The sequence below is a fragment of the Temnothorax nylanderi genome, unplaced genomic scaffold (genome assembly GCF_030848795.1).
Source record: "Temnothorax nylanderi isolate EJ_2023f unplaced genomic scaffold, tnyl_v1.0 TNYL_tig0292_pilon, whole genome shotgun sequence".
Taxonomy (NCBI): domain Eukaryota; kingdom Metazoa; phylum Arthropoda; class Insecta; order Hymenoptera; family Formicidae; genus Temnothorax; species Temnothorax nylanderi.
The window spans coordinates 99,836-125,079 of NW_027249354.1; the positions used below are offsets into that span (position 1 = coordinate 99,836).

Here is a 25,244-nt window from a genome sequence, read left to right on the forward strand (position 1 = left end):
GCCGCGAAACCCCGATAAGCGACTCTTCCTAGAAAGAAAAATAAAGAGGAGAGACCGCGACGGTTAAATGGCCTAAAATTTTTGGTCAAGTACCTATGTCGACCATCGATGCTTGACCATCTGCAGTGCGAGATGATATTCGTTTATAAATTCTGTCATCGACGTTCGTCGATACCCATAGAAATTGAGTCGCGTTGCTGCGCTTATGCCGTCTAGTGTTTATAAAATCTAGCTGCCTGTCATCAGCGCTCGCCTTTGTAACGCGCGACGCCATAACCGAATGGCACCGCGAAACCCCGATAAGCGGCTCTTCCTACGAAGAAAAGTGAAAAGGACCGCGGCGTCACGCTAGTCGCAGGTCATAAATTATAGCCGCTCGCTCGCATCTGAGGTGTGAAATGACATCTGTTTATAAATACTATCGGCCGAACATCGACGCGAGGCGGCATTTGTTTATCGAACATGCCCCGACGCGCTTGCCTGATCCCCCCCCTCTCCCCCCCCCTTCCCTAGGACCTCCGCGATCTCGAGCCCCCCCCCCCCCCCGCGAACCCTATGCTGGGAACGCAGGTCCCCCCCCCGCAGACCCCTCGGCCGGACCGCGGCGCTAGAGTCCCCCCCGCCCCGCTCCCCCCTCGAGCACCCGGCCTAGGAGTCTCACTATCTTCCTACTATCGCGCGATTTAATAAGCCTTTGCTTATTTTCGTTGGCATTCGCCGCAATCCTTTATCAATGGCGCGGGACCGTCGATGTGCGTTCGCTGCCACGGTTGATTGTAATGCTCGTAACAGCGACGATATGTCTGAACCTCTGAATCTGTCTTTATATGTTCCGGAAGCTTGTCCCACACGTAGTGGACGTGATCACCACACATTCGCAGCAGAAGAGGTTTCGGCACAAATTGTAGCTGTTCGACACTCAAATCGCGGATACCGGAAGGTCTCGACAGCAGGACGAACATCTTTGCTACTGAGCGATTCGCGGTTCCGCGCATCTATAAATAGGCGTTCGGCCGGAAGCTCCAGTCGACAGTCTGAAAAATGAAATTCGTGCGACAACCGTTGACGATTCGCGTGACGAATTGCGACGACAGGTTACGGTCGATGGGGAGCAACGCGGAGAAGCGCAGGCACGGTGCGATGCTACCGACTACTATACGCGCGATCATTTGCGGCCCCTCGAATTGCGGTAAAACCAACGTTCTGATAAGCTTGCTGGAAAGTCCGCACGGTGTACGTTTCGAGAACGTATATGTGTACTCGAAATCGTTGCAGCAACCAAAATATCGATACTTGGAGAATGTATTAACGTCGATAGAAGAGATTGGCTACTTTACGTTTTCCAACAACAGTGACGTCATTCCGCCGAGCGATGCGCGTCCAAACTCAATCTTCGTCTTCGATGACGTTGCGTGCGATAAGCAAGATGCTGTGAGAGAGTACTTCTCAATGGGTAGGCACTCGAGCGTCGACTGCTTCTATCTCTGTCAAACGTACGCGAGAATACCTAAACATCTGATACGTGACAACGCGAACCCACTGATCCTGTTCAAACAGGATGGTACCAATCTGAAACACGTGTACAACGATCACGTAAATACCGACATGTCGTACTATGAATTTTGTGCGTTGTGCCACGATTGTTGGCAACGCAAATACGGGTTCGTAGTGATAGACAAGGACAGCGCGCTTTCGAACGGTCGATACAGAAAAGAATTTAACGTGTTCGCGATACCGCAAAAGCGGTCAGTCGTTGTCGATACCTCGTCGAGTTAAAACGTGAGATTAACACTCTGCTTTTTTTCCCGCGATGGCCACGATCGACAGGAGCGAGAATATTCGCGAGCGTGAGAAGATTGTGAAGGAGATTGCGAAAACGAGTGATTCGATTCGTAAGAAACTTCGCGCTTTGAAGACCGGTAAGATCGTGAAGGACATTGAGTTGGACGCACACTTTAAGCCTCTCATCGGACCGTTGCAAAAGATCGCAGACAACTCGATCTCGGTGAAGAAAGAGGAGCCGACGGAGAGCGACGCTGACGTGGGGATCGAAACGTTACCCTTTCAGCAGCGCAAGAAAGAGGAGAAGGATGAGGAGGAGGAGGGGGGGAGGATGAGGAGGATGAGGAGGATAAGGAGGATTGGGAGGATGCGACGTCGAAAAAGAGGAAGCGATCAGAATCCTGGTTGAATCTCTCATCGACACCGCATAAATCTGATCAATCGAAACGATCGAAAGTACTACCGATAACCTCCACACCGTCCACGACGGCGAGAACCGTGCAAGATACAATTCCCCAATTCCTCGCAAGCGCGAATGTTTTTGAAACCACGGACGACTCGATCGCGACATCCATACAAAAGCAGTTGGAAACGTCGAAGGGACGAGAAACGTTTCTACAAGCGTTGCAAGATCAATTGGGTCCACTGGGCCGAGAGTACATCGGGGCTTTTCTGAGCGCCGATCGAAATATAGACCCCGTATACGGCGTTTATTTCGGCAAGGACGGAATGATGCTCGGTAATAAAAGTTTTGACGTAAACGAGGAGGATAGAATAATTATCGATGGTATACGATATATCGGCACACCCGGTCTTTATGAGTTGATCTTCAAGAGAATGCCCGATGACGAGATCTACACGGAGGGAGATATGAAAAAGTACAAGAGTCTGCTGTTGGAAACGAGTGCTCATAAATTCAAGCACGATCCTCGCGAGCGAGGAAAGAGCAACAGGGGACACAAGTATACACAGATAATCGCATCGTTGTTTCCTAGCGAATCCAGGAAGAAAAAATCTGGAAAGGGATTATGCATGCCTCACGCGATGACGCTAACCAATAATAAGATCGACTACGTGCACTGGGACGACCCCAACGAGCTGGTGGATCGTCTCCGATTGCTCGACGCTTCGCGCCAAGCGGGTCACAACGGTCACGACAACGAGATCCTGTCGATCATCGAGGAACTTCGCGAGGCTGGGCTTATTATAAATTAAACCGTGCGTCGGCGAACCATTCAATCACCATTGAAATGCCGATCAACAAGTTTGGCATATCGCTCGGACGAGGCGAGACGCAACCGAACTATCAATGCAATGGATTAGTCAGAAATTACGTGCGGGATAACGCTCTTTGTATGGTTGCTGCCAACTTTGATGCAAAGTCGCGCAAGATTCGACGCGTGCCGCAACCGGAAGCTGATGATGATGCGGTTAACAAACTATACGTGGATCAGTGCTTTAAAATGTCGAGCAATCGACAGAAAGAGTCAGACGAGAAGCTGGCTGCGTTCGAGAAGGATCTGCAAGCGTTACGGATTGCGATACACGAGCTTCGGCATTTGACCACCGCTGAGTCAAAAACGAACAACAACAACAACAACAACAACAACAATGGATAGCAACAAATGGAACGGCTATGAACGATTAACGGATGACGATGAACGGCAACGACGAACGGTTCAGGAACGGCTCAGGAATAGTTATCAAGCGGCTAACGAACGACTCAGAAACAGCTATGAACAACTAACGAATGGCTATGAACGGCTAGCGAATGGCTATAAACGACTAGTGGACAAAGAACGGCCGGCAGACAAAGAATGGCTATTGAAGGACAATGAACGGAAATAAACGGCTATTGAATTGTTTAAAAAAAAGTTTGAGATATAAATCATAATATAATTTCTTTGTGCATATTATTACGCACCGCTAAAAAAAACATGACATCCGATGAACGTAAAAATATCGAGAAGCAACGACTCGTCGAAGAACTGCATGCTCCGGCGAGAAGAAATTTTCCACGAAGACACGTCATAGTTCGGGGATACGACGACCTGTGGCAGGCTGACATTGTCGAGATGCGCCCATACTCACGTTCAACAGAGGTTACCATTATATACTCACCGTCATCGATGTGCTGAGCAAGTATGCGTGGGCCGTACCGCTCAAGAGTAAAGGTGGAAGCGAGACGGCTGAAGTTATCGCCAAGATAATTCGAGAGAGCGGGAGATGTCCGAAAAACTTACAAACCGATATGGGGAAGGAATTATACAACACCGACGTGCAACGTCTCGTGAGGAAACACAACATCAATCATTATTCCACATATTCGGTGTTGAAGGCGTCGGTCGTCGAGCGATTCAATCGCACGTTAAAGAATAACATGTGGAAGATGTTTACGTTCAACGGAACTTACAAGTGGATCGACGAGCTACCGCGTCTCGTCGTGGAGTACAACGCGCGCAAGCATCGAACGCTAAAAGACTCTTAACCACGGTGTACAGCGCGATCAAGATCGCAGGTTTGACAAAGTTCAAAGTAGGCGATCGGATACGCGTTAGCAAGCACAAAACAGTCTTCGAGAAGGGTTACACGCCAAATTGGAGCACCGAGGTGTTTAAGATCGTTAAAGTGCAACACACTAATCCTGCAACCTATCTGCTGGAGGACTATCGCGGAAAATCTATCACTGGAGCGTTCTACGAGCATGAGTTACATCGCGCGGCTTACCCGGACACGTATCTCGTGGAGAAAGTACTGCGCAGGAGGGGAGACGAGGTCTACGTGAAATGGCTGGGATTCGATGGCTCGCACAACTCATGAATACACAAGGACAATGTTATTTAATTCATGCAGATTGTATTTTATTCTTAACATAAGAAATATGTAATATGTAATACATATAAAGTGTTTGAAATACACATAAAGTACGTAAGAAATATTAAATACATACATGTACAATATTTTTATTAATATCCTTCTAACAATATAATATACGTTATATTACCTTACCTTATATTACATTACGTTACGTTACTATACATACGTATATACATATATACATACCTACGTACATACCTACATACATACATACATACATACATACATACATCACATTACATTACGTTACGTTATACTATTACATTTTATACATACAATACACTACGTTTTTGGAGGGGGTATTTGATAATGCCCCCACGGTAACGTATCGATCGAATCGGGTATAACGTATCGCTTATCGTCGTACGGACTCAGAGCGATCTTCGTCTCGCGGATGGTGTTCACATCATGCAATTTTGATCTTATAGAGAACTGCTGTCGCGTCATTTCATTTGCATCCTTTAGACATCGCGTGTAATCGTCGAACGTTATAGTACGCGCTACGACGTTACTCTTGACGCCTTTTGCTTTTTTAGTGTCTTTTTTACCATCCACCTTCAACGCATACATCTTCGCTCTGAGTCCAACGAATTCCGTCATTATCGCGCCATTGTTTTCGTCTTTCATTAAGCCCGGCACCTTCTTGTTTGCAAGTGGTATACCGTACGCGTTATCTACCGGATAATCGCTTGTGTCAAATCTGTCGATGTTGCGTTTTATCGTCTCGTACACGTCGTCGCACTCGATGTGGTATATAAGGCTGTCCGTATCGGTACATAACTTTACATTTGTCGCGATACAACGGTAACATGTACTCGTGATGAAATTCATACAAACATATCTTGGATATATCGAGGATGCACATACCCACGTAGATTGGTTTGTTGAACTTTACCTCGAGTTTTCGCAGTTCGACGGCTACCAGATTTTCCGAAAACACACTCCTGCTGTGGAAATTCGGTCGCGCGATCATTGCCTCCGCGCCGTATCGTCCGTCCCACTTCGTTAGTAATTTTACATCGACGTGATTGCGTACATTTTCCATCGTTTTCCCGAAAACCGCGTTATTCATTAATTTATATAAATTTTTCTCGAACTCATTTTTTGCTTGCGTTCTAAATTTTGTATTGAGTTCGATGTAAGCGCGGAGCCACGCAGATTGAGCGAATTGCAATACGCGATGTATCTTTGTGACGCGAAGGCCGTGGCGCGTGCACTGCTGTAGGTTGCGATAATGAATGACATAACGCTCCTTATTGTATAAAGTCGCGAGAAGTTTGTTCTCTTGCTTGCCGGGCGGTTTATCGCTCGTCGGACAGAACGGTAGATCAGCGTGCGCGTCGTGTTTATTCTGCGGATACTCTAGATCGACCTCGAGAATATAACCCGTGGACGAATCCAAAGCGATTGCGCTAAAGTTGAAATTCGAAACGTCTTCGACCCATCGAAAATCTCCGTAGGGCAATGGCTCACACATCGCCCAGCCGTACAAGTTGTTTACATCGAAATACATCAGGTATGACGATGGTTTCAACTGATCGTGAGATTGCATGTACTTGTTATTAGCTTGCGCGTATCTACCGGAACATTGACTGAGACCGCCGCGAATACCACGTTCGATAAACATTATCATATCAATGTCTGTGAGCAGTTCGAAATTAATACGTGTATGTTTTAACATAGCGTCCCACGTGAAACCCGGTAGAGTGTAATAATGCGCTGGATCGAGTCCGTAACTCGCGACGCAGCTATCGCGAAAATTTTTAAACACGTCGGCCAACAGCAAGACATCGGTTTTCAGGTATAGATCACTGTATTCACCCAGGGTTCGAACGGAGAATCGCTGCCATACGTTCGCGGCGTGCGCGTAATCGCTCTCGGATACGGTGTCACCGGTCAAGGAACTGTAAAATGAATCGCGCGGTGGTAAACACGTATCCTCCAGCTTTTCGACACAGTCAATGTACTCATACGGAAAGACACCTTTTCGCGTCAATAATTCAAAATCGTTGTCGGATAACGTGGAAAATTTTGAACGTATAATTTTTAATTTATCATTATCTAGGAAGGATGACAATTTTGCGAGACTCGCGCTCAGAAATTTATATGAGTCGATAAATCTTAACTTTATATTGTTTTGCGAATCAGATCTTTCCGTGGTGTCTTTCACGTGTTTAGTAAATGAGATGTACTTTTTCTTTGTTATAGGCAGTACATCGATCTTGCCTTTGAACGCGGTAGCTATCTCCTTGATAATGAAATGCGCGTCATAGCCCGACAGATTGTGGAATATTACTGGGATGAAGTGAGAATCCTTATAATTCAAATTACATGTCGAATGTGCGGGACCTCGGTACCTACCGGTTAAATGACAGTGATCGCGTACCCGCGTGTCACCTGGCGCGAACGGTTTCTCGCACACGTGACATTGCGTCGCACTGTTAAATTTTTTCCATTCGTCTTGCGTGAAATCCGCCATGGGTATATTAGTGGACAAGATAGTCTTTACGTCGTGTGCTAAACGTCTTAGTTCCTCGGCGAACCACGCAACGCAATCCTTATCGCGACAAAATCGATACGCGGATAACGAGTCGTCGTACGAGTACCGCACGTAGTATCCTATGCTAAATACCTCATGGTGTTGGTATATGCCGGGCGTTTCAGGATCCGCTGCCGTCTTCTCCAGGATACATTCCAGGTCGGCGTATACGATAAACGGAACTCGTTCTTTCCTGCCGTAGTTGTTGAATTGCAGCCACTTGTCGTTATCGCTCGGTAACTTGATCGCGCAGTCGTTCATCTTCCGACAGTCGATGGTGTGGGCTTCCAATTTCTCGCTCGTGTAGAAATAGTGCAAACATCTGTAAATAATGAAATTTTTATATATTTTTTTCATAAAATTATTTTTATTTTTATTTTTCATTTTTATTAGGATGTATACTCACCGATCACAAAAGTATTTCCGACCATGGCGCGAGCCCAATTGTGAGCTAATGAGACGCGATAGGTTCTTGATCCATGCAAAATGTCCCACGTTGTTGTCATTCACGTACAGCAGATTTACATGTTTGTTCATCTTTCGGTCGGTGAGTCGTATTGGCAGGATAGCAAGTTTCTTGTTTTTTTTCTGGATGGCATATACATTGATTGAAATGCCGACGTTAAGATCTTCAAATTTTTTAATTTGACGCAACGACATTGGAAATTCAATGCCTTGTAAATTTAATACTGTTTTATAATCAGGGTATGAAGATTTTCTATATGTATGTTCCACGACTGGATACAGCGCGGCGACCACCGACCACGTGAAACATGCATTGTCCGTAGATTGCACATTAATCACCGCTTTCTTTAATTTAATTTCTTGCGGTAAATCGATGTAACACCCCGCGTGCAATGGATTGTACTTATTTATGTTTAGCATTAAATTATGTATACGTGATAACGCCCACCCGCTATCGCGTTCCTGGAATTCCTCCAGCGTTGCTAAAGTGAGCTCGATAACACGCAACTTATACCACTCTTCCAAATCGGACTCGCGAAAGAGTTCACAGTTTCCCGTATTGACACTTTTATTTGCGCGTTTATCGCCCGCCACAAACTCGCCGTTGAACATTGTGTTTATTTTTACACTGTTATGTTGTTGTATGACGTTCCACACATGATTGAATACGATGTTTCTCGCATCCTCGAGAAATTTTCGCGGTTCAATGTAATCGGTATTGATTACCGCACCAGTCAATATGCGACTTTCGAAAGCCGTATCTATCTCGCGCCATCTGAGTCCTGTCTCACCCGCACTGTATCCGGCACCCACATGCATGAAACGTTGACGTACGGAATCTTTTTTACTTTCGATTCGTGCGATTTGAGCCACCAATGACTGTTGGTCGCTGATTGATAATCGACGCCGTTTATTTCCGCTTTGTTCTTCCAACACTTCGAGATATTGATTGCATCGCTGCTCCCACGCACTAAATTCTTCGATTGAATTCAGTTGATCGGCTTGCTCCAACAACTCTTGCTCCATATTTTCGTTTCCTTCGATCCAAAGATTCTAAAGACTGCTCGCTCGCTTGCTTGCTTGAGAATACTATAATTTTAACACTATTTTCCATCGTTTTATACCTTTCTTCTATCGCTTTTTCTCTTTTCTTAATCATTTCTTCCTTTTCTACTTCTACGTCACAGAGAGGTGACATCCTTTAGACCCTTTGGATCTCAATAAGCAAACAAGCTATTTGCTTATTAGTAAAAAAAAATTTTGTCCGAATGGTAACATAAACCATGTCCTGACACATAGCTCATCAAAGGACGAGACAATTGTAGGTCATAAATTATAGCAGTCTGCCGTCGGTGCTCAATTCTATAACATTTTTATGACTCTTATCTGGCCAGATGTGCCTCCACGCAAAAAAAAACATAGAATTTGTCCATCCCTGTTTTTCACCATTATGTTGAGAGAGATACAACCCTTCCACCAATCATAGTATATCTACACATCTGGTGAAGCAAATCTCAGAATCTCAGGTACTTGCACTCATGCGTTCGTGCATAAAAGAGTTGGACTGTTTCTACCTTTACTCCCTCCCCTCCCCACCTGAGCAGCTACGGGGACGGATGTCCCAACACGTAGCTCGTCAAAGGATGAGACATGTGTAGGTCATAAATTATAGCAGCTTATGTATGTATGTATAATACTAATGAAAGGAATATTAATCACACATTTTCGTATTTTATATTTGAAATATTTATTCATTATATAATTTTTACAAAAGTTTACCATTTATTATTTCCTTAAACATTTTGTCCCTAAAGTACGGTATGTCGTTCTGCGTGAATGTTATTTTTTTATTTGCACAAACGTATTCGGCAAACATGCAAGAGAATACACCACAATCGCTGCCGTTCGTCTGTTGCGGAATGTTCTTGGTGGAATAAAATTTCCAATCACTCATATCATAAGGTTGTTTCTTTTTGTCAAGACTCTCATTTTGTAAATATAGTTTTAGCGCAGCCAGACATTTCGGATTATCACTGCCCATACTGTCGTAATAAATAATCGTTTTATCGCGGAAATCTACTATTGACATACACCAGTGAACATTCAGATGTATAGGGATAATAATAAGATCATGCGCAAATATGTCCACCTTCCTGGTCCATCGCTTCAGAGACGAGTGGCCGCCCGACAGAAGTTTCGAATAAAAAAACGTGTTCATTGCATGTACTTTCGGATACTTGTTCGAAGATGTGCTTCTGGCGATCAGCAGATTCATATAAAAATTAATCACTTCGTCGTTCAGCCAATTTGAGTCAGCCAGCGTGTAAAGATCCTTCTGCGTGAGCCTCAGACCAAATCCTTCCACCGCCTCCATACTGTGGAAATCCTTGACACAAAATTATGATGTTACAAAATTATGTCGCAAAATTATATCACATCACACTCCATTATTTTTTTAATATTAATTTGTATATTTACCTTGATAACTTGATTGCATCGCTGCTCATTTAATTCTTCCCAAGTATTTAATTCTTCCCACGCACTTAATTCTTCCATCAAATTCAGCTGATTGGATTGCACCATATTTTCAAGTTGCTCGCTTGCTTGCTTGAGCATACTATAATTCTAACGCTCTTCTTCATCGTTTTCTTCAATCACTTTTTCTCTTTTCTCTTTTCTCTATCATTTCATCCTCTTCTACTTCTACGTCACAGAGACGTGACTTTCCTTAGACCCTTTGGGTACCAGTTGTAAGCTATTTGCTTATCTCGAACTCTTCAAAGAATGTGACAATTGTAGGTCATAAATTATAGCTACCTGCCATCGACGCTCAATTCTATAACATTTGTATGGCTCTTTCATGAATAATTTTCGGCCGGGTATACCTCCACGGGAAAAAAACAAAGAATTTGTTCGTCCCTGTTTTTTTTATTATCATTTTAAGAAATATCCCCACCAATCAAAGTATATCTACACATCAGATGAAGCAAATCTCAAAAAATCTTGGATACTTGCTCTCGTGCATTCGTGCGTAAAGGTCTCGTGCTGCGTGTGTATTTGGTGCGAAACACTATCGTGTCTGATATTTTTGTGTCATCAAGTTCATTTTTATAATATAATACATTAAAATGGCTGATCATTTTGACAACATTGTGGCTGATGGAGAAGAAGAACACGCGCTGCTGGATGAAGAAGAAGAAAAAGAACACGCGCTGTCAGACGACAGCGCGTACGAAAGTGCGGATAGTGATGATGACTGTAGAGAAGTCGTTTTTAGAGCCCTGTATCGTCCCGAAATTTTGGCGCGGAATGGGCGCACAAAGTATTGCGCCATTTATTTATATTATACGGCCGGTTCGGGTTCAGGACACAAGGATTGTGCTTTATGCATGAATTCATACGCGGACGCTGAAGCCGATCCAGTATATGTCGTTCGAAGGCATATAAGCAGAGCATTCAACGCAATACGCCATCGTACCTGCGGAAATTGCAGACAGCCGCTGTATACAATATATCCATGCAATATATGTCCTATTTGCACGAAATAGGATATATGTTGCATGGAAACGTGAAGCCTGATGAAATATCAACGTAAGTATTACTTTTTAAAATTATTATTATTTTTTTTTTTTAAATAAACCATTAATCTATTTTATTTTTTCTACAGTTTCGGAAGGCTGGTGGATCGTGGGAGGGGTTTTAGTCGGTAGGAGTCTGACATAACCGTCCACCTCGCCCCGGGGTGGGGGTATCCAATGCAGGATTTCCCACCGGAAAAAAGGTACTCGGACCCTCAGGAAAAAAGGCCCAGCGGACCCAAGTGATCATGCAAGCTTGAAAGAGTCTCTACCTACCTCTATTGTTTGAGTCACGTAAACATCGCTGTCTATTCGAGATTGAAGCAAAAATGTAAATAACGAATAAAAATTAAATATTAGCATAAATAGTGATAAAATTATTTTTCAATCTATCTCTTCCGTTTTCATCTAACATTAGCCTCCTCTATGTTTAAATTATATATATATGTTGCAGTAATGTCCTTTTTAATTATATAACCGATTTATTATAAATTTAAAAAATTAATAAAATTATTAAAATATAGATAAAAACTTTTATCTAAAATAGAATAATCGCATCACGGCACGTATGAACTTGTCCGTTCCTGTCTTCCACTCTCATTTCCCCACTATGGGACTCTATAGTTTAAGTCACGTAAAATATGTTTTTTTTGTTGATTTTTTTTGTTGAACGTAGACCCAGAAAAAAAAGTCTTCGACGCCATCTCTTCCTGCGTTCAACTCTATAGTTTGTCATGCAAATTTTTTTTAAATTAAATTATTATATTAATTAAATTATGTTATAAATAATTATATTAATTAAATTAGGTTATAAAAAATTATATTAATTTATAGGTTATAAATAATTAAATTAATTGAGTTAGGTTATAAAAAATTATAACCTAATTTAATTAATTTAATTATTTATAACTTATAAATTAACATATTTAATTAATGATGCAAACACGTCGCCATCCCCCTCCACGCCGGTGACGTCATCCCCCCACCACAAACTGGCCTAGAACTCTCATAGTATGCGCCGATGACGTCATCCCGTCTCCACGCCTGTGACGTCATCCCCCACCACGCCGGTGACGTCATCCCCCCACCACGCCGGTGACGTCATCCCCCCACCACAAACTGGCCTAGAACTCTCATAGTATACCTACTCCCGCGTACTACTACACTTTACCAGGCTTTACGTGGGACGCCATGTTGAAACATACCTGTATCAATTTCGAACTGCTGACCGACATTGACATGGTCATGTTTATCGAACGTGGTATTCGCGGCGGCCTGAGTCAATGTTCCGGCAGATACGCGCAGGCCAACAACAAATATATGCAGTCGTACGATTCATCGAAACCGTCGTCTTACCTAATGTACTTCGATGTAAATAACCTGTATGGCTGGGCAATGTGTCGGCCATTGCCCTACGCGGAGTTTCGATGGGTCGAAGACGTGTCGAATTTCGACTTTAACGCGATCGCTTTGGATTCGCCTACGGGCTATATTCTCGAGGTTGACCTAGAGTATCCGCAGGATAAACACGGCGCGCACACTGACCTACCGTTCTGTCCGATGCGCGATAAACCGCCCGGCAAACGGCAGGACAAACTTCTCGCCACGGTGAACGATAAGGAGCGTTACGTTATTCATTATCGCAATCTACAGCAGTGCACGCGCCACGGTCTTCGCGTCACAAAAATACATCACGTATTGCAATTCGTTCAATCTGCGTGGCTCCGCGCTTACATCGAACTCAATACAAAATTTAGAACACATGCCAAAAATGAGTTCGAAAAAACTTTATATAAATTAATGAATAACGCAGTTTTCGGGAAAACGATGGAGAATGTACGCAATCACGTCGATGTAAAATTATTGACGAAGTGGGACGGACGATACGGCGCGGAGGCAATGATCGCGCGACCGAATTTCCACAGCAGGAGCGTGTTTTCGGAAAATCTGGTAGCCGTCGAACTGCGCAAACTCGAGGTGAAATTCGACAAACCGATCTACGTCGGCATGTGCATCCTCGACCTGTCGAAGGTGTGCCTATACGAATTTCACCACGAGTATATGTCTCCCCTGTACCGCGACTCGTGTAGAATCATATATACCGACACGGACAGTTTGATTTATCATATCAAGTGCGACGACGCGTATGAGACGATGAAACATGATATAGTCAGGTTCGACACGAGTGACTATACGCGGTAGATAACGCTTATGGTATGCCTCTCGTGAATAAAAAAGTGCCGGGCCTGATGAAGGACGAAAACAACGACGCGATCATGACCGAATTCGTTGGACTTAGGGCTAAAATGTACGCCTTGCGAGTCGATAGTAAAAAAGTCTGTAAAAAAGCGAAAGGTGTCAAAAGCAACGTTATCGCGCGCACCATCACGTTCGACGACTACACGCGGTGTCTGAACGATGAGATCGAAATGACTCGACCGCAGTCGTGCATACGATCGAAAATGCACGAAGTGTACACTATTAGCGAGACGAAAATCGCTCAGAGTCCGTACGACGATAAGCGATATATCGTGCCGGATTCGACAGATACGTTGCCGTGGGGACATTATCGCATACCTTTATATGATAAGGAACAGTGAAGATTCATGTATGTAATGTATGTATGTATGTATGTATGTACATAGGAATATATGTATGTAATGTATGTAGTAGTATAACACGACATATGTATGTAACGTAATATAATATGTAATGTAATGTACTAGTAATGTACTAGTATGAATGTATGTATATGTATAATGGAAGGAATATTAATCACGTATATTTTTATATTTTATATTATAAAACATTTATTCAATAAAAAATTTTTTATACAATATTTCCATTTATTACTTCCCTAAACATTTTGTTCCTAAAGTATGGCATGTCATCATGCGTGAACGTTATCTTCCTGCTTGCACAGACGTATTCGGCGAACATGCAAGAGAATACACCACAATCGCTGCCGTTCGTCTGTTGCGGAATATTCTTGGCGGAATAAAATGTCCAATCACTCATATCATAAGGTTGTTTCTTTTTGTCAAGACTCTCATCTTGTAAATATAGTTTTAGCGCAGCCAGACATTTCGGATTATCACTGCCCATACTGTCGTAATAAACAATTGTTTTATCGCGGAAATCTATTATTGACATACACCAGTGCACGTTTAAATGTATAGGGATAATAATGAGATCCTGCGCAAAGATGTCCACCTTCCTGGTCCATCGCTTCAGAGACGAGTGACCGCTCGACAGAAGTTTTGGGTAAAAGAACGTATTCATCGCGTGTACTTTCGGATATTTGTTCGAAGATATACCTCTGGCGATCAGCAGATTCATATAAAAGTTAATCACTTCGTCGTTGAGCCAATTTAAGTCGACCAGCGTGTGAAGATCCTTTTGCGTGAGCTTCAGACCGAAGCCTTCCACCACCATCTCCATACTGCGATTTTGTCAAAACTTTGACAAAAAAATATGATGTCATAAAAATTATGATGTCATAAAAATTATACCACATCACATTCCAATAATTTTAATTAATAATTTGCAAATTTACCAGATGAATTGCTGCACAGATGAATCGCTGCACCATAGATTGTTAACTGTTTCGATCGCTGCACACAGATTTTAAATGTCTCAATCAATGCACAGATGTATCACCGAGGTGTTTAAGCTCTCAAATCATACTACTGTAGCTTGATGCATCCCTCGTTATATACCCTTTGCTCTCTCTCTCGCTCCAACTGAATCTTGAAAGATCATTTTTTTCTCTGTTTTGCATTTCTTCCTTTGTCTCGCGTACTGCGTCGTAAAAAAATAGTGTGAAATAGATACGTATACGCAATAACAACCCCCTTCTTCAAGAAAAAAATTTGTTTATAGCGCCACGATGAACACGAAACCCGCAATAGTAGATAACGTATTATATTAGAAAGGATATTAATAAAGATATCGTATATGTATTTCAAACATTTTATATGTTGCATACGTCGTTACATATTTTTATATATTGGATATTTTGTATTTAATATTTTTTACATAGTTTATTTTTTCATATGTTTTAAAAAAAATACAATCTGTATGAATTAAATAACATTATTCTTGTGTATCCAAGAGTTGTGCGATCGATCGAATCCCAGCCATTTCACGTAAACCTCGTCGCCCTTCCTGCGCAGTACTTTCTCCACGAGATACACGTCAGGATACGTCGCGCGATGCAACTCATACTCGTAGAACGCTCCAGCGACGGATTTTCCACGATAGTCCTCGAGTAGATAGGTTACGGGATTGGTATGCTGCACTTTAACGATCTTAAACACCTCGGTGGTTCAATTCGGCGTGTAACCCTTCTCGAAAATTGTCTTGTATTTGCTGACGCGTACCGAGTCGCCCGTTTTGAACTTTGCCGGGCCCGCGATCTTTATCGCGCTGTACACCGTAGCCAAGAGTCTTTCGGCGATCGCGGGGGTAACGTCGACGGGTCGCATGCCGATCGTTCGATGCTTGCGCGCGTTGTAATCCGACACGAGTCGCGGCAATGCGTCGACCCACTTGTAATTTCCATTGAGCGTAAACATCTTCCACATATTGTTTTTTAACGTGCGATTGAATCGCTCGACGACCGATGCCTTCATCACCGAATACGTGAGTAGTAAGTGGGTAGGTATGGGGCGTCAAAACAAACCCCCACCACCGACCCCTCCGGCGCCAGAGGCGTGGCCAGACGGTCTGCCCACGTGACCTCGGAGCGCTCTGATTGGCTGCCGCGTGAGGGGTGGGGGTAACGAGGTAATTAAATGGCGCGTTTTGATTGGATACCCCATACCTACCCAGCGTCTGATTGGCCCTCCCCCCTGAGGTGTCTGGCGGCATTGAGGGGGTAGCGCGTGGTGGGAGATTACAAGTCAAAAATGGCGGCTACAAATGGAGCGTTTTGATTGGATACTCCATACCTACCAAGCGTCTGATTGGCTCTCCCGCGCCTAGGGTGTCTAGTGCCTAGTGACTTTTTGGGACTGCACGTGGTGGACGACTACGAAACAAAAATGTCAGATTCAAAATAGTAACTAAATGGCGCGTTTTGATTGGATATCCCATACCTACCCAGCGTCTGATTGGCTGCCCCCGCTTAAAGTGCCCGGCGTCTTTTTGGGCCTGCACGTGGTGGACGACGCGGAAGTCACGCAGGAAAATAGCGGAAGAGCCGACCAGCGCCATTTTGGTGGGGCACGTGGTAGACGACGCTAAGCTCAAATAAGGATATGATGCTAAGATGCCGAAAACGGAAAGTGGAATTTTTAAGAGTGTCTTGCCACGAAAGGGGAGGGGAAAGGGTGTAAAGACAGAAACGACCTGACCCGTACCGAAACGTGACGCAACCCAACCCTTTTTTGTATCGAAAAGTATTTATGATTTATGACCGTCGTACCGAAACGTGACGCAACCCAACCCTTTTTTGCATCGAAAAGTTTTTATAATTTATGACCGTGTTCTTTTAGGACTTGGGGCTAAACAAAGAGTTTTCAAAATAATCAAATACGCTTGGTTTCTAAGATTTGCCTAGGTAAGACTTATTTCCAGCGGAAATGAGGTTGTAAAACAGGAACGGACAGGTTCGTACGTGACGTGACGAAATTATTCCGTTTTAAATAAAAGTTTTTATTATTGAGCGCATTTGAAAAATTTACGAGGTAGACTTTGACCAATCCTGAAAAAATAAGAGAAAAGGAATTTGTTGCGGAGAACGTGAGGATTGAAGAAAAATAGAAGAAAGTAGAAGTTACAAAAAATGTTTATTGCTACAAATTCTTCTTCATGGGAAAAATACAAATTGTTCAAACAATAATTTTATAAAATTTACAATCCGCGATTCGACAAAATTATACGACGGATTTCGGTAAAGCGCAGCAAAATAAGTTCTAAAAATACTATATTAAAATACATATCGAGGAAAGTTAAATCGGTTATTTGCGTAGGTACATTACGCTCGATGTCGTTGTAATTTCCTCTGAGAGTTAATTTCACAATATCTTCATCTATATAACTTTTAGGAAGATTTAACTCTATTTCTTTAATAAGATAACGCGCGCAATTGTTAACATTATCAGCCACTGATTTTAAATGTGTTAAATGTGCATCGATACATTTCGCAATATTTTTCAGTCCGAGAAATGTAGGCTTCTGCATCACAATTGCCACTGCATATGTTTTTCGTTTCTTCGTCGGTGGACAATTTTCCTCGTCTGTTCGTTGATCCGTCCTGGTGGAAGTATTCTCCTCGTTTTCCTTGTACGCCAGTAATATGGATCTTGCTCCGTAGGCCGAAGTAAAATTGACGGAGATATTGTTAACGGAGATAGAATTCGGCTTCAATTTGTTTTCTCCATTTAAATATTCGCTCACGAGTCCCATGTTCTCTTGATACTGCTGCCACGATTTCTCGTCGAAATAAACGCCGTCCGCACAGCTGCCGGTTAATTTGACCAGAGCGGCACGAAAACTCCCTCGGATGTTGCTTGCAAACCCACATGAATTCTCTTCGTATGGGAGCTGTTGAGTCCATATGTTGTCGATAGCAGCATATGTAATTGCTCGTTTCTTCCCTCGAAGTCGCGTCCCTTATCGGGAATCCGTTTATCAGGAATATCGCGAGTGAACATCCGCTTCTCAGAATTATTAGCGTCTTCTCTGTGACTAGCCATTGTTCTTATTTCTTCGTAATATCGGCTGACACACACACACACACTAATCGAAAAGTCAGATGAGAGAGTTATACTTTTTCACTGGCAAACTTGTCGCTTCGAACGATGGGACTCGAATGATTTTGACTTCGTAACGTTAGTCAAAATGTTAACTTCGCTTGTAACGGTTTAGAAAAATTAGTTTGCGCGCGCCGATAAAAAATTAGAAAATTCTAGATTTTTCTAGACTTTTCTAGATTTTGATAGTTTAAACTATAAATTCTGATATATAGGGAGTTTATAGGGAGCTAAGAGAATTTGTTAATAAAGTGATCGGCTAAAAATTTTATACAAAGAGTGTAATAGTTAAAAAATTTTTAAATTTTAAATAAAAATATTTCTAAGAAATAAAGGAACAACAAAAATCTATCCAAGCTCTTTTTATGTCGGGGGGGGGGCAATAAATCAATAAATTTTCCGAGTTGTAGTAGTAATAAATCCTTCTAGTTATATGTTGGTACATGTAACATTAGTAGAAAAATTCAATAGAGGATCTTTTGTAAGTTTTTAGATAAAAAAGATTTTTGTGTAAAATTTAACCGATCTCTTTTTGTGTTGGGAGCAATAAATTAATAAATTTTCCGGATTGTAGTAATAAATCCTTCTAGTTAATGGAATATATAGTATTAGTAGAAAAATTCAATGGAGGATTCTTCGTAAGTTCTTAGATAAAAATATGTTTTTGTGTAAAATTTAACTGATCTCTTTTTATACTAGAAGCAATAAATCAATAAATTTCTGAGATGCGATAATAAATCCTTTTAGTTACATGTTGGAATAAAACATTAATAGAAATTTTGAATAAAGAATTCTTTGTAAGCCTTTAGATAAAAGAATATGTTTTTGTGGACAAGACAGAAAAGGGTTTATGGCATAAGATATCCTTTCTCCGAAAACTTTTCCCTTCCACCGGTAAGGAAGGGCGGAGGAAAGCCTCGAATTTGCTAACCAATGCCTTAGACAATTTTTGTCACGCCATTATTTTAGAAGTTTTTTTTGGAAATATTTTCAACTATAAATAGCCTGTAATACTATAGCTGAGAGTTAGTCCTTACTTGTCCGATCGTACTGGAGTCGTCTTGCACGCTCTTAGTTAGTCAGTCAAGTGAAGTGCTTTAAAAATGTCTCTTCGTATAATTTTGGTGGAATTTTTTAAAGTGAGTTGCAATTTGGTCAAACACTTTAATGGGCAAGTGTTTGTAGAAATGTTTAATGAGCGGGAGTTTGTAGAAGCAGTGACAAACGACGAAGAAGCGAATTATAAACTTTTCAAACGTTTCGCGGCTAAGTGCTCCAGTACCCTGTTATGCGTTATGCATGAACTGGGTTACTGCAGGAGAAACGAAAGACTGGTGAACATCATTTCGGAGATATTAGAAATGCGTGGAGGTTGGAGTCACGAAGAAGAAGATGCAGGAAGAGGCCATATAGCGCGATTCATGCGTCGTAACGGAGGAACAGGTAAGTGTTAGAAATAAAATATGTACCTTAAAATTTTAATATAGCGGAGTTTATTATTAAAATTTAAATTAATTTAATAGTGGGGAACCGTATTGCCGCTGTCCAACCGGTCCGACGAGGACAGAGACGTCGTGCGGAAGAGGACATTGCTGAGGAGGCAGTACCAGCACGTAAGTTGGAAATAATAAAATTAATTAATTATTAAAAATAACGATTATTATAAATATTAAATTTTATAGGAAGAGCTAGAATTGTGGCACCACCACCCGCAGACATCCCCGTCATCGATTTATCTTCTGGTAAGAGACTAATAATAACACGTAAAAGCTAACATTTACAATATTAGTATAATAAAAAAATATAATTTATACTGTTTTAGATGATGATGAAGAAGAAGAAGCAGAACAAGAAGAAGAGGAGGTGAGAATCGTGAGCTCACCCGATTCGGCCGTGTTTACGCCACGTAAGTTTCAAAAAATAAGTTAAGATAAAAATTTAGCAGCGAATAAAAGAAATAACGAAATGTTACATTTTACCAGGAAGGGAAGAATCGCAATTAGATGATGTTTTCACTCCGGGCATCGACGAGGCGATCGACAGAATATTGATGGAATCCGAGGAGGAGGAGGAGGAGGAGGAGGAGGAGGAAGAGGAAGAGGAAGAGGAAGAAGAACAAGAACAAGAAGAAGAAGTTCGAAACGCAGAAGAGTCGCAGGAGGTGATGGACGAGGTGGAGGAGGAGGAGGAGGAGGAGGAGGAGGAGGAGGAGAATGAAAATGATACCGATGACAATGACGACGACGAGAGATACGCACCTAACGATTATGAAGGTAATAATATTTATCTATTATATTTTTATTTCCGTAATTTATTTGTTGTTCTAATCACAAGTAATTATTTCTCATTAGATGTTTCTTACTCCCCGGTTCGACCTTTGTCTCCGGAAAATTAATAAGAGACAAATATTTAAAAACGAACGTCGACCTACGCTAATGATAAAAGCAACTAAAGGTGAGTTACCTTAGTATGCTCTATCGCGGTCGTAAAAAAATTTTAACTCTTTAAACGTAATATAATTCATTATTATATGAGACTAAGTTTTTTTAATTTTTTAGTACAGTCGGGAGGAGGTGGTGCGGACCGTCCTACCGCTGCTGTTGCTCCGAACACTGATGATGATGATGATGATGATTCGCAAACGCAGAGTGCTAGCGAAGAAGAGGAGGAGGAGGAGGAGGGGGAGAATACTGATGCTACCGACGCTGACGGATCTCAATCGCAGAGAGACGAAGAGGTGGAGGGGGAGGAGGAAAATACCCCCGTGGAGAGGGAGCAACAGGAACATCGGGAACAGGCACGTCAGCAGGATCACCATCAGTATCAGCAGCATCACCAGGTCGGGCAATTTAATTTTATCGAATTAGTGGCAGAAAACGCGCGTCAGTTTAGAAATTTCCGAATACTCGGTAGGGAGGCCAGTTTTCGAGTACGTCCGATACCCGAAGGCGACGATACCGTGGGTTGGCTAGAAAACGCGTTCCGCGAAATTCACGCGTATGCGTTACGTTCGACTGGGCCGGGAGATTACGTAGGATTATCATTGGAGTCGGCGGAACTAACGCACGGTCCGGCGGGGTTATCGTTTCGCCCGGCACGAGACTTAACTCCCGAAAACATATGGGATCTCGTGAGCTCGATCGCGCAAAGTAACGGGGGAATACCGCAAGATGCCGGACTTCCTCGCTTCAGCGTGAATTAGCGTTGGAACTAGTGAGGAACGCCGGTGTTACGATACCCGAAGACGGGTGCGGAATTCCCGAGGTCGCACGTTTTCAACATTTTCTCGCAAATGAAAATATAGCCATAATTGTATATAATTCCAGCAACTTTGGTAGCGGCGAGAATCCTTTGTACGACGGTAGTGAATTCCTCGCCTCGTTAGAACGCGAACCTACGTGCCGTTTAAATATAATGTATTACGAGCGTTCGCACCATTACAATCCGATATTAAATTTGAATGCTGCCGCCGGTACTCAAAAAGGATTTTGCGTGTCGTGCAACACTGCGTATCGTAAAGACAGAGGACATCGCTGCTCCAAAAAATGTCCGCGTTGTTACGCCACACCCTCGTGCGAGAATCGCGAAGTGGAAATTGTTAAGTGCGCGACGTGTAATCGTGCGTTTTTCGGAAACTCGTGTTTCGAACGTCATCTCGCGCAAAAATCTTACGACGGTAAATCGCTCGCGAGCGTCTGCAGTTTCGTGAGGATTTGCGAAGGTTGCGGGCGATTCGTCAAGAGAGGTTTGCGACACGAATGCGGCGTTTCGTATTGCAAGACGTGTTGTTCGTTGCAGTCCGATAATCATTTATGTTTTATGCGGCCTCTTCGACGTAATGCCGACGTAAACGAAGACCCGGGCGAGGGTACGAGTACTACGCTGGCACGGGGAGAGGTATCGCTTGGTAACGAAAATGTCGGCGCGGATGCAACGAACAACCGTAACAGCAAAAAAGAACGGGTCGCATTCGTGTTCTATGATTTCGAAACGCGTCAAGACGAGACGCTCGAAGGTACGGAGAACGTGAAAATTCACGTACCGACTCTCTGCGTCGCGCATCAGATTTGCGAAACGTGCGCCGCGATAGACGACATGTCGGAGCGATGCCGTTGGTGCGGAGTGCGCGAATTTATATTTCGTCGTGATCCTGTAAAAGAGTTCGTCGACTTTGCAACGCGAACAACGAAATGTTACAAAAAAATTATTTGCATCGCGCATAATGCGAAAGCGTTCGACGCGCAATTTATCTGAAGTATTTAGTCGAAAATACGGAACAGACCGAAGAGCCACAAGTAATTTTAAACGGAACGAAAATTGTCGTGATGACGGTCGGACATGCAAAATTTATCGATAGCTTAAATTATATGCCGATGAAATTATCCGAATTACCTAAAGCTTTCGGGCTGCAGGATACTTCGGATAAAGGCATTTTTCCACATTTGTTTAACACCCGCGAAAATCAAGATTATATCGGTCCGATACCCGACACACGATATTTTTCTCCCGAGCATATGAAACCGGAAGAACGCGAACGGTTTCTTTCGTGGCACGCGGAGATGACGCGTAACAATTTTATTTTTAACTTTCAAAGTGAAATTATTAAATATTGCCGTAACGACGTGAATATTCTTCGACGCGCGTGCATGGCTTTCAGAAAATTTTTTTTGGAATGCGGGAACGTGTGTCCGTTCGAGGAATGCACGACTATCGCTTCCACGTGCATGAGAGTTTTTCGCAAAAACTTTCTGCGCAAGGAGGAGATAGGAGTCATTCCTGCGAGGGGATATAGATTCGCCGATAATCACTCGCGCAAAGCTCTACAGTGGTTAGTGTGGAAGGAGCGCGAGCTCGGACATCCCATAATTCACGCAGGGCGAGGGCGCGAGCATAAAATCGACGGCACGCGCGTTGACGGGTATTACGAGACGCCGACTAATGACGACAACGATAACGAGACGCGACGTCACGTACTACAATTTCACGGTTGTTTTTGGCACGGATGTCCCACATGTTTTCAAGTGAATCGCGATAGAATACCTTCGACCGCGAATCGCGAGGACACGATCGACGCGCGCTACGAACGAACACTCGCGATGACATGTCGTCTTCGAAGTAGGGGGTACCGCGTGACGGAGATGTGGGAGTGCGCTTTCGACCGTGAGTTGCGTGAAAATCAGGCGATGAAAGATTATCTAGAAAATCATCCATTACTGAAACACGCGCCTCTCGATCCTCGCGACGCGTTTTACGGAGGCCGCACGGGGAACATCGCCACCCGACGCGAAATTCGGGGTACGGAAAAAATACGTTACGTGGACGTATGCTCTCTGTATCCGTACGTATTGAAAACCGGTGCTTTTCCGATCGGTCACCCCGATATTTTGATCGGTGAAGAATGTCGAGCGTTAATCGGAACTGCACCGAATTATAATTTTGATTCGCTCGAAGGACCGCGCGATCTTTTTCACCCGGTACTCCCATATCACGTACGCGGAAAATTATTGTTCGCGTTATGCCGTAGTTGCTGCGAAACGTTCTCGCAGGCCGCGTGCACTCACGATAACCCCGCCGATCGTGAATTCGAGGGTACTTGGGTATCCGTCGAATTGCGCAAAGCCGTCGAGAAGGGATATCGCGTGACAAATGTGAGCGAAATATGGCAATATAAAGTTGCGCGATATGACCCCGGTACTCGGCAGGGCGGTTTGTTCGCCGAATACATAAATACATTTTTAAAATTAAAACAAGAAGCTAGTGGGTGGCCGAGCGATTGCCATGATGACGAGACGAAAGAACGATACCTGCGGGAATACGCGGAAACCGAGGGTGTTGTTCTCGAAAAGGACAATATCGTCCGGAATCCTGGCCTGCGCTCGGTCGCGAAACTCTGTTTAAATTCTTTCTGGGGGAAATTCGGCCAGCAAACCAATTTGCCTAAGACCGAGGTCGTAAGATCTTGTCAGCGTTTCATGACTTTGCTCACGAGACCCGAGCACGAGATAATCTACATATTACCCGTCAACGACGAGGTGATATATGCTTCGTTGCGGGTACGAGAAGAGGCCGTCGTGGCTTCCCCGTTGACAAATGTCGTGATCGCGGCGTACACGACTGCACAAGCGCGCCTAAAATTATACGAATATTTAGAAGCATTAGATAGGCGCGTTTTATATTACGATACCAACTCTTGTATATATTTAAGTACAGGCGATCCGAACGAGTACGAACCGCGAATGGGTAACTTCCTCGGCGACATGACGGACGAACTCGAGAGCTATGGTCGCGGAAGCTATATCGAGTCGTTCGTGTCGGGTGGGCCAAAATTCTACGCTTATATTGTTCGTACGCCGGACGGACGCACTGTCGAGTCGTGTAAAGTAAAAGGTATTACTCTAAATTATAAGAATTCTTTACTTGTTAATTTCAATAGTATTAAAAACTTAATAATACAAAGAGAAAGAGAGGGTAGAGGAGAGGAAGAGGGAGCGTCGTCGGCGGGGACGGCAATAAATCTGCGTTTCAGTGCAATTCGGCGTACCGCGTTTCACGAAATTATAACTCGCGAAGAAACGAAAACGTGTGCACCGGTATTGGTAAAACGTAGATTTATCAATAATTGTTATTCACTTCCGTACGGTTACGTGGAGTGAATAACTTTTTTTCCTTCTTCTTATTTAATGTTAAGTTAGGCTAACGAGTTTTCTGCCACGTTAGGGTAAAAAAAATGTTCTCATATTATATTGTAAATAGTTTTTTAATTTTGTAAAAATAGTTGTAAGTGTAAAAAGATTTTTGTACATATGTAACTAAAAATATAATGTAGCAATATGTAATATTCTCTGCGTTTAAATATAAAATTTTTAAAAATTTATGCTTTTTTTCCTCAGAAAATTTCTGAAAAAATAAAATATTTTTACATTTAAAGCGTAAATAGTTGTGTATCATATAATTTTTCCCCACCTTTTCCCCGCACTTATTTTTCCGTCACACTTTTTATCCTCCGCTCGGAGCATCGCGTACAAGCTCGTCGATCGCGATGCTCTCGCTGCGGATTCGTAATAAGCTCAGACATGGGTGATAAGCTTATGCCCACCGCGGCGCGCGAATCAGCTGATCAACGGCCGCGGTGATGTTCGCTCGCGCGAGCGTTTGCGGGGGTACGCTGGTGCGCGCGTTCGCCGCCGCCGCCGCCGCCGTTGATTACCTTATTTCCCCCTCCCACCCTCTACTCTTCAAATTATT

The 25,244-nt window shown here is 43.1% G+C and overlaps 2 protein-coding genes and 1 pseudogene across 2 annotated transcripts; 1 reads left to right on the forward strand and 2 right to left on the reverse strand.

Annotated features, from left to right (window-relative positions):
• Nucleotides 1–14,070: 14,070 nt before the first annotated feature.
• LOC139780692 (sentrin-specific protease 1-like) lies at nucleotides 14,071–16,458 on the reverse strand. The gene is made up of 4 exons (XM_071719426.1): nucleotides 16,345–16,458; nucleotides 16,198–16,273; nucleotides 14,798–14,855; nucleotides 14,071–14,683 (listed from the first exon to the last, which is right to left on the reverse strand). The coding sequence occupies exons 1-4, from the start codon at nucleotides 16,456–16,458 to the stop codon at nucleotides 14,071–14,073; spliced, it is 861 nt and encodes a 286-aa protein (XP_071575527.1).
• Nucleotides 16,459–17,097: 639 nt separating this feature from the next.
• Nucleotides 17,098–17,942, reverse strand: LOC139780693 (uncharacterized; annotated as a pseudogene).
• A 2,427-nt stretch (nucleotides 17,943–20,369) lies between these two features.
• Nucleotides 20,370–24,820, forward strand: LOC139780694 (uncharacterized). Its single transcript, XM_071719427.1, has 4 exons — nucleotides 20,370–20,453; nucleotides 20,558–20,996; nucleotides 21,326–22,159; nucleotides 22,657–24,820. Exons 1-4 carry the CDS (start codon nucleotides 20,435–20,437, stop codon nucleotides 24,650–24,652), a joined length of 3,288 nt encoding a protein of 1,095 aa, XP_071575528.1. The 5' UTR covers nucleotides 20,370–20,434; the 3' UTR covers nucleotides 24,653–24,820.
• The last annotated feature ends 424 nt before the right edge of the window (nucleotides 24,821–25,244 follow it).

Excerpts from the sequence above, each read along its gene's own strand:
- LOC139780694 (XM_071719427.1), top strand. Across the intron at positions 20,997-21,325 it reads GCGTTCCGCGAAATTCACGC|CAACTTTGGTAGCGGCGAGA; the intron begins GTATGCGTTACG and ends ATATAATTCCAG. Across the intron at positions 22,160-22,656 it reads CGTCGTGATCCTGTAAAAGA|AAAATTTTTTTTGGAATGCG; the intron begins GTTCGTCGACTT and ends CATGGCTTTCAG.
- LOC139780692 (XM_071719426.1), bottom strand. The coding sequence starts at position 16,458 with ATGGCGCTGGTCGGCTCTTCCGCTATTTTCCTGCGTGACTTCCGCGTC. Across the intron at positions 14,856-16,197 it reads GAGAGCCAATCAGACGCTTG|CGATCGAAACAGTTAACAAT; the intron begins GTAGGTATGGAG and ends ATCTGTGTGCAG. Across the intron at positions 14,684-14,797 it reads TCTGTGCAGCAATTCATCTG|TATGGAGATGGTGGTGGAAG; the intron begins GTAAATTTGCAA and ends ACAAAATCGCAG.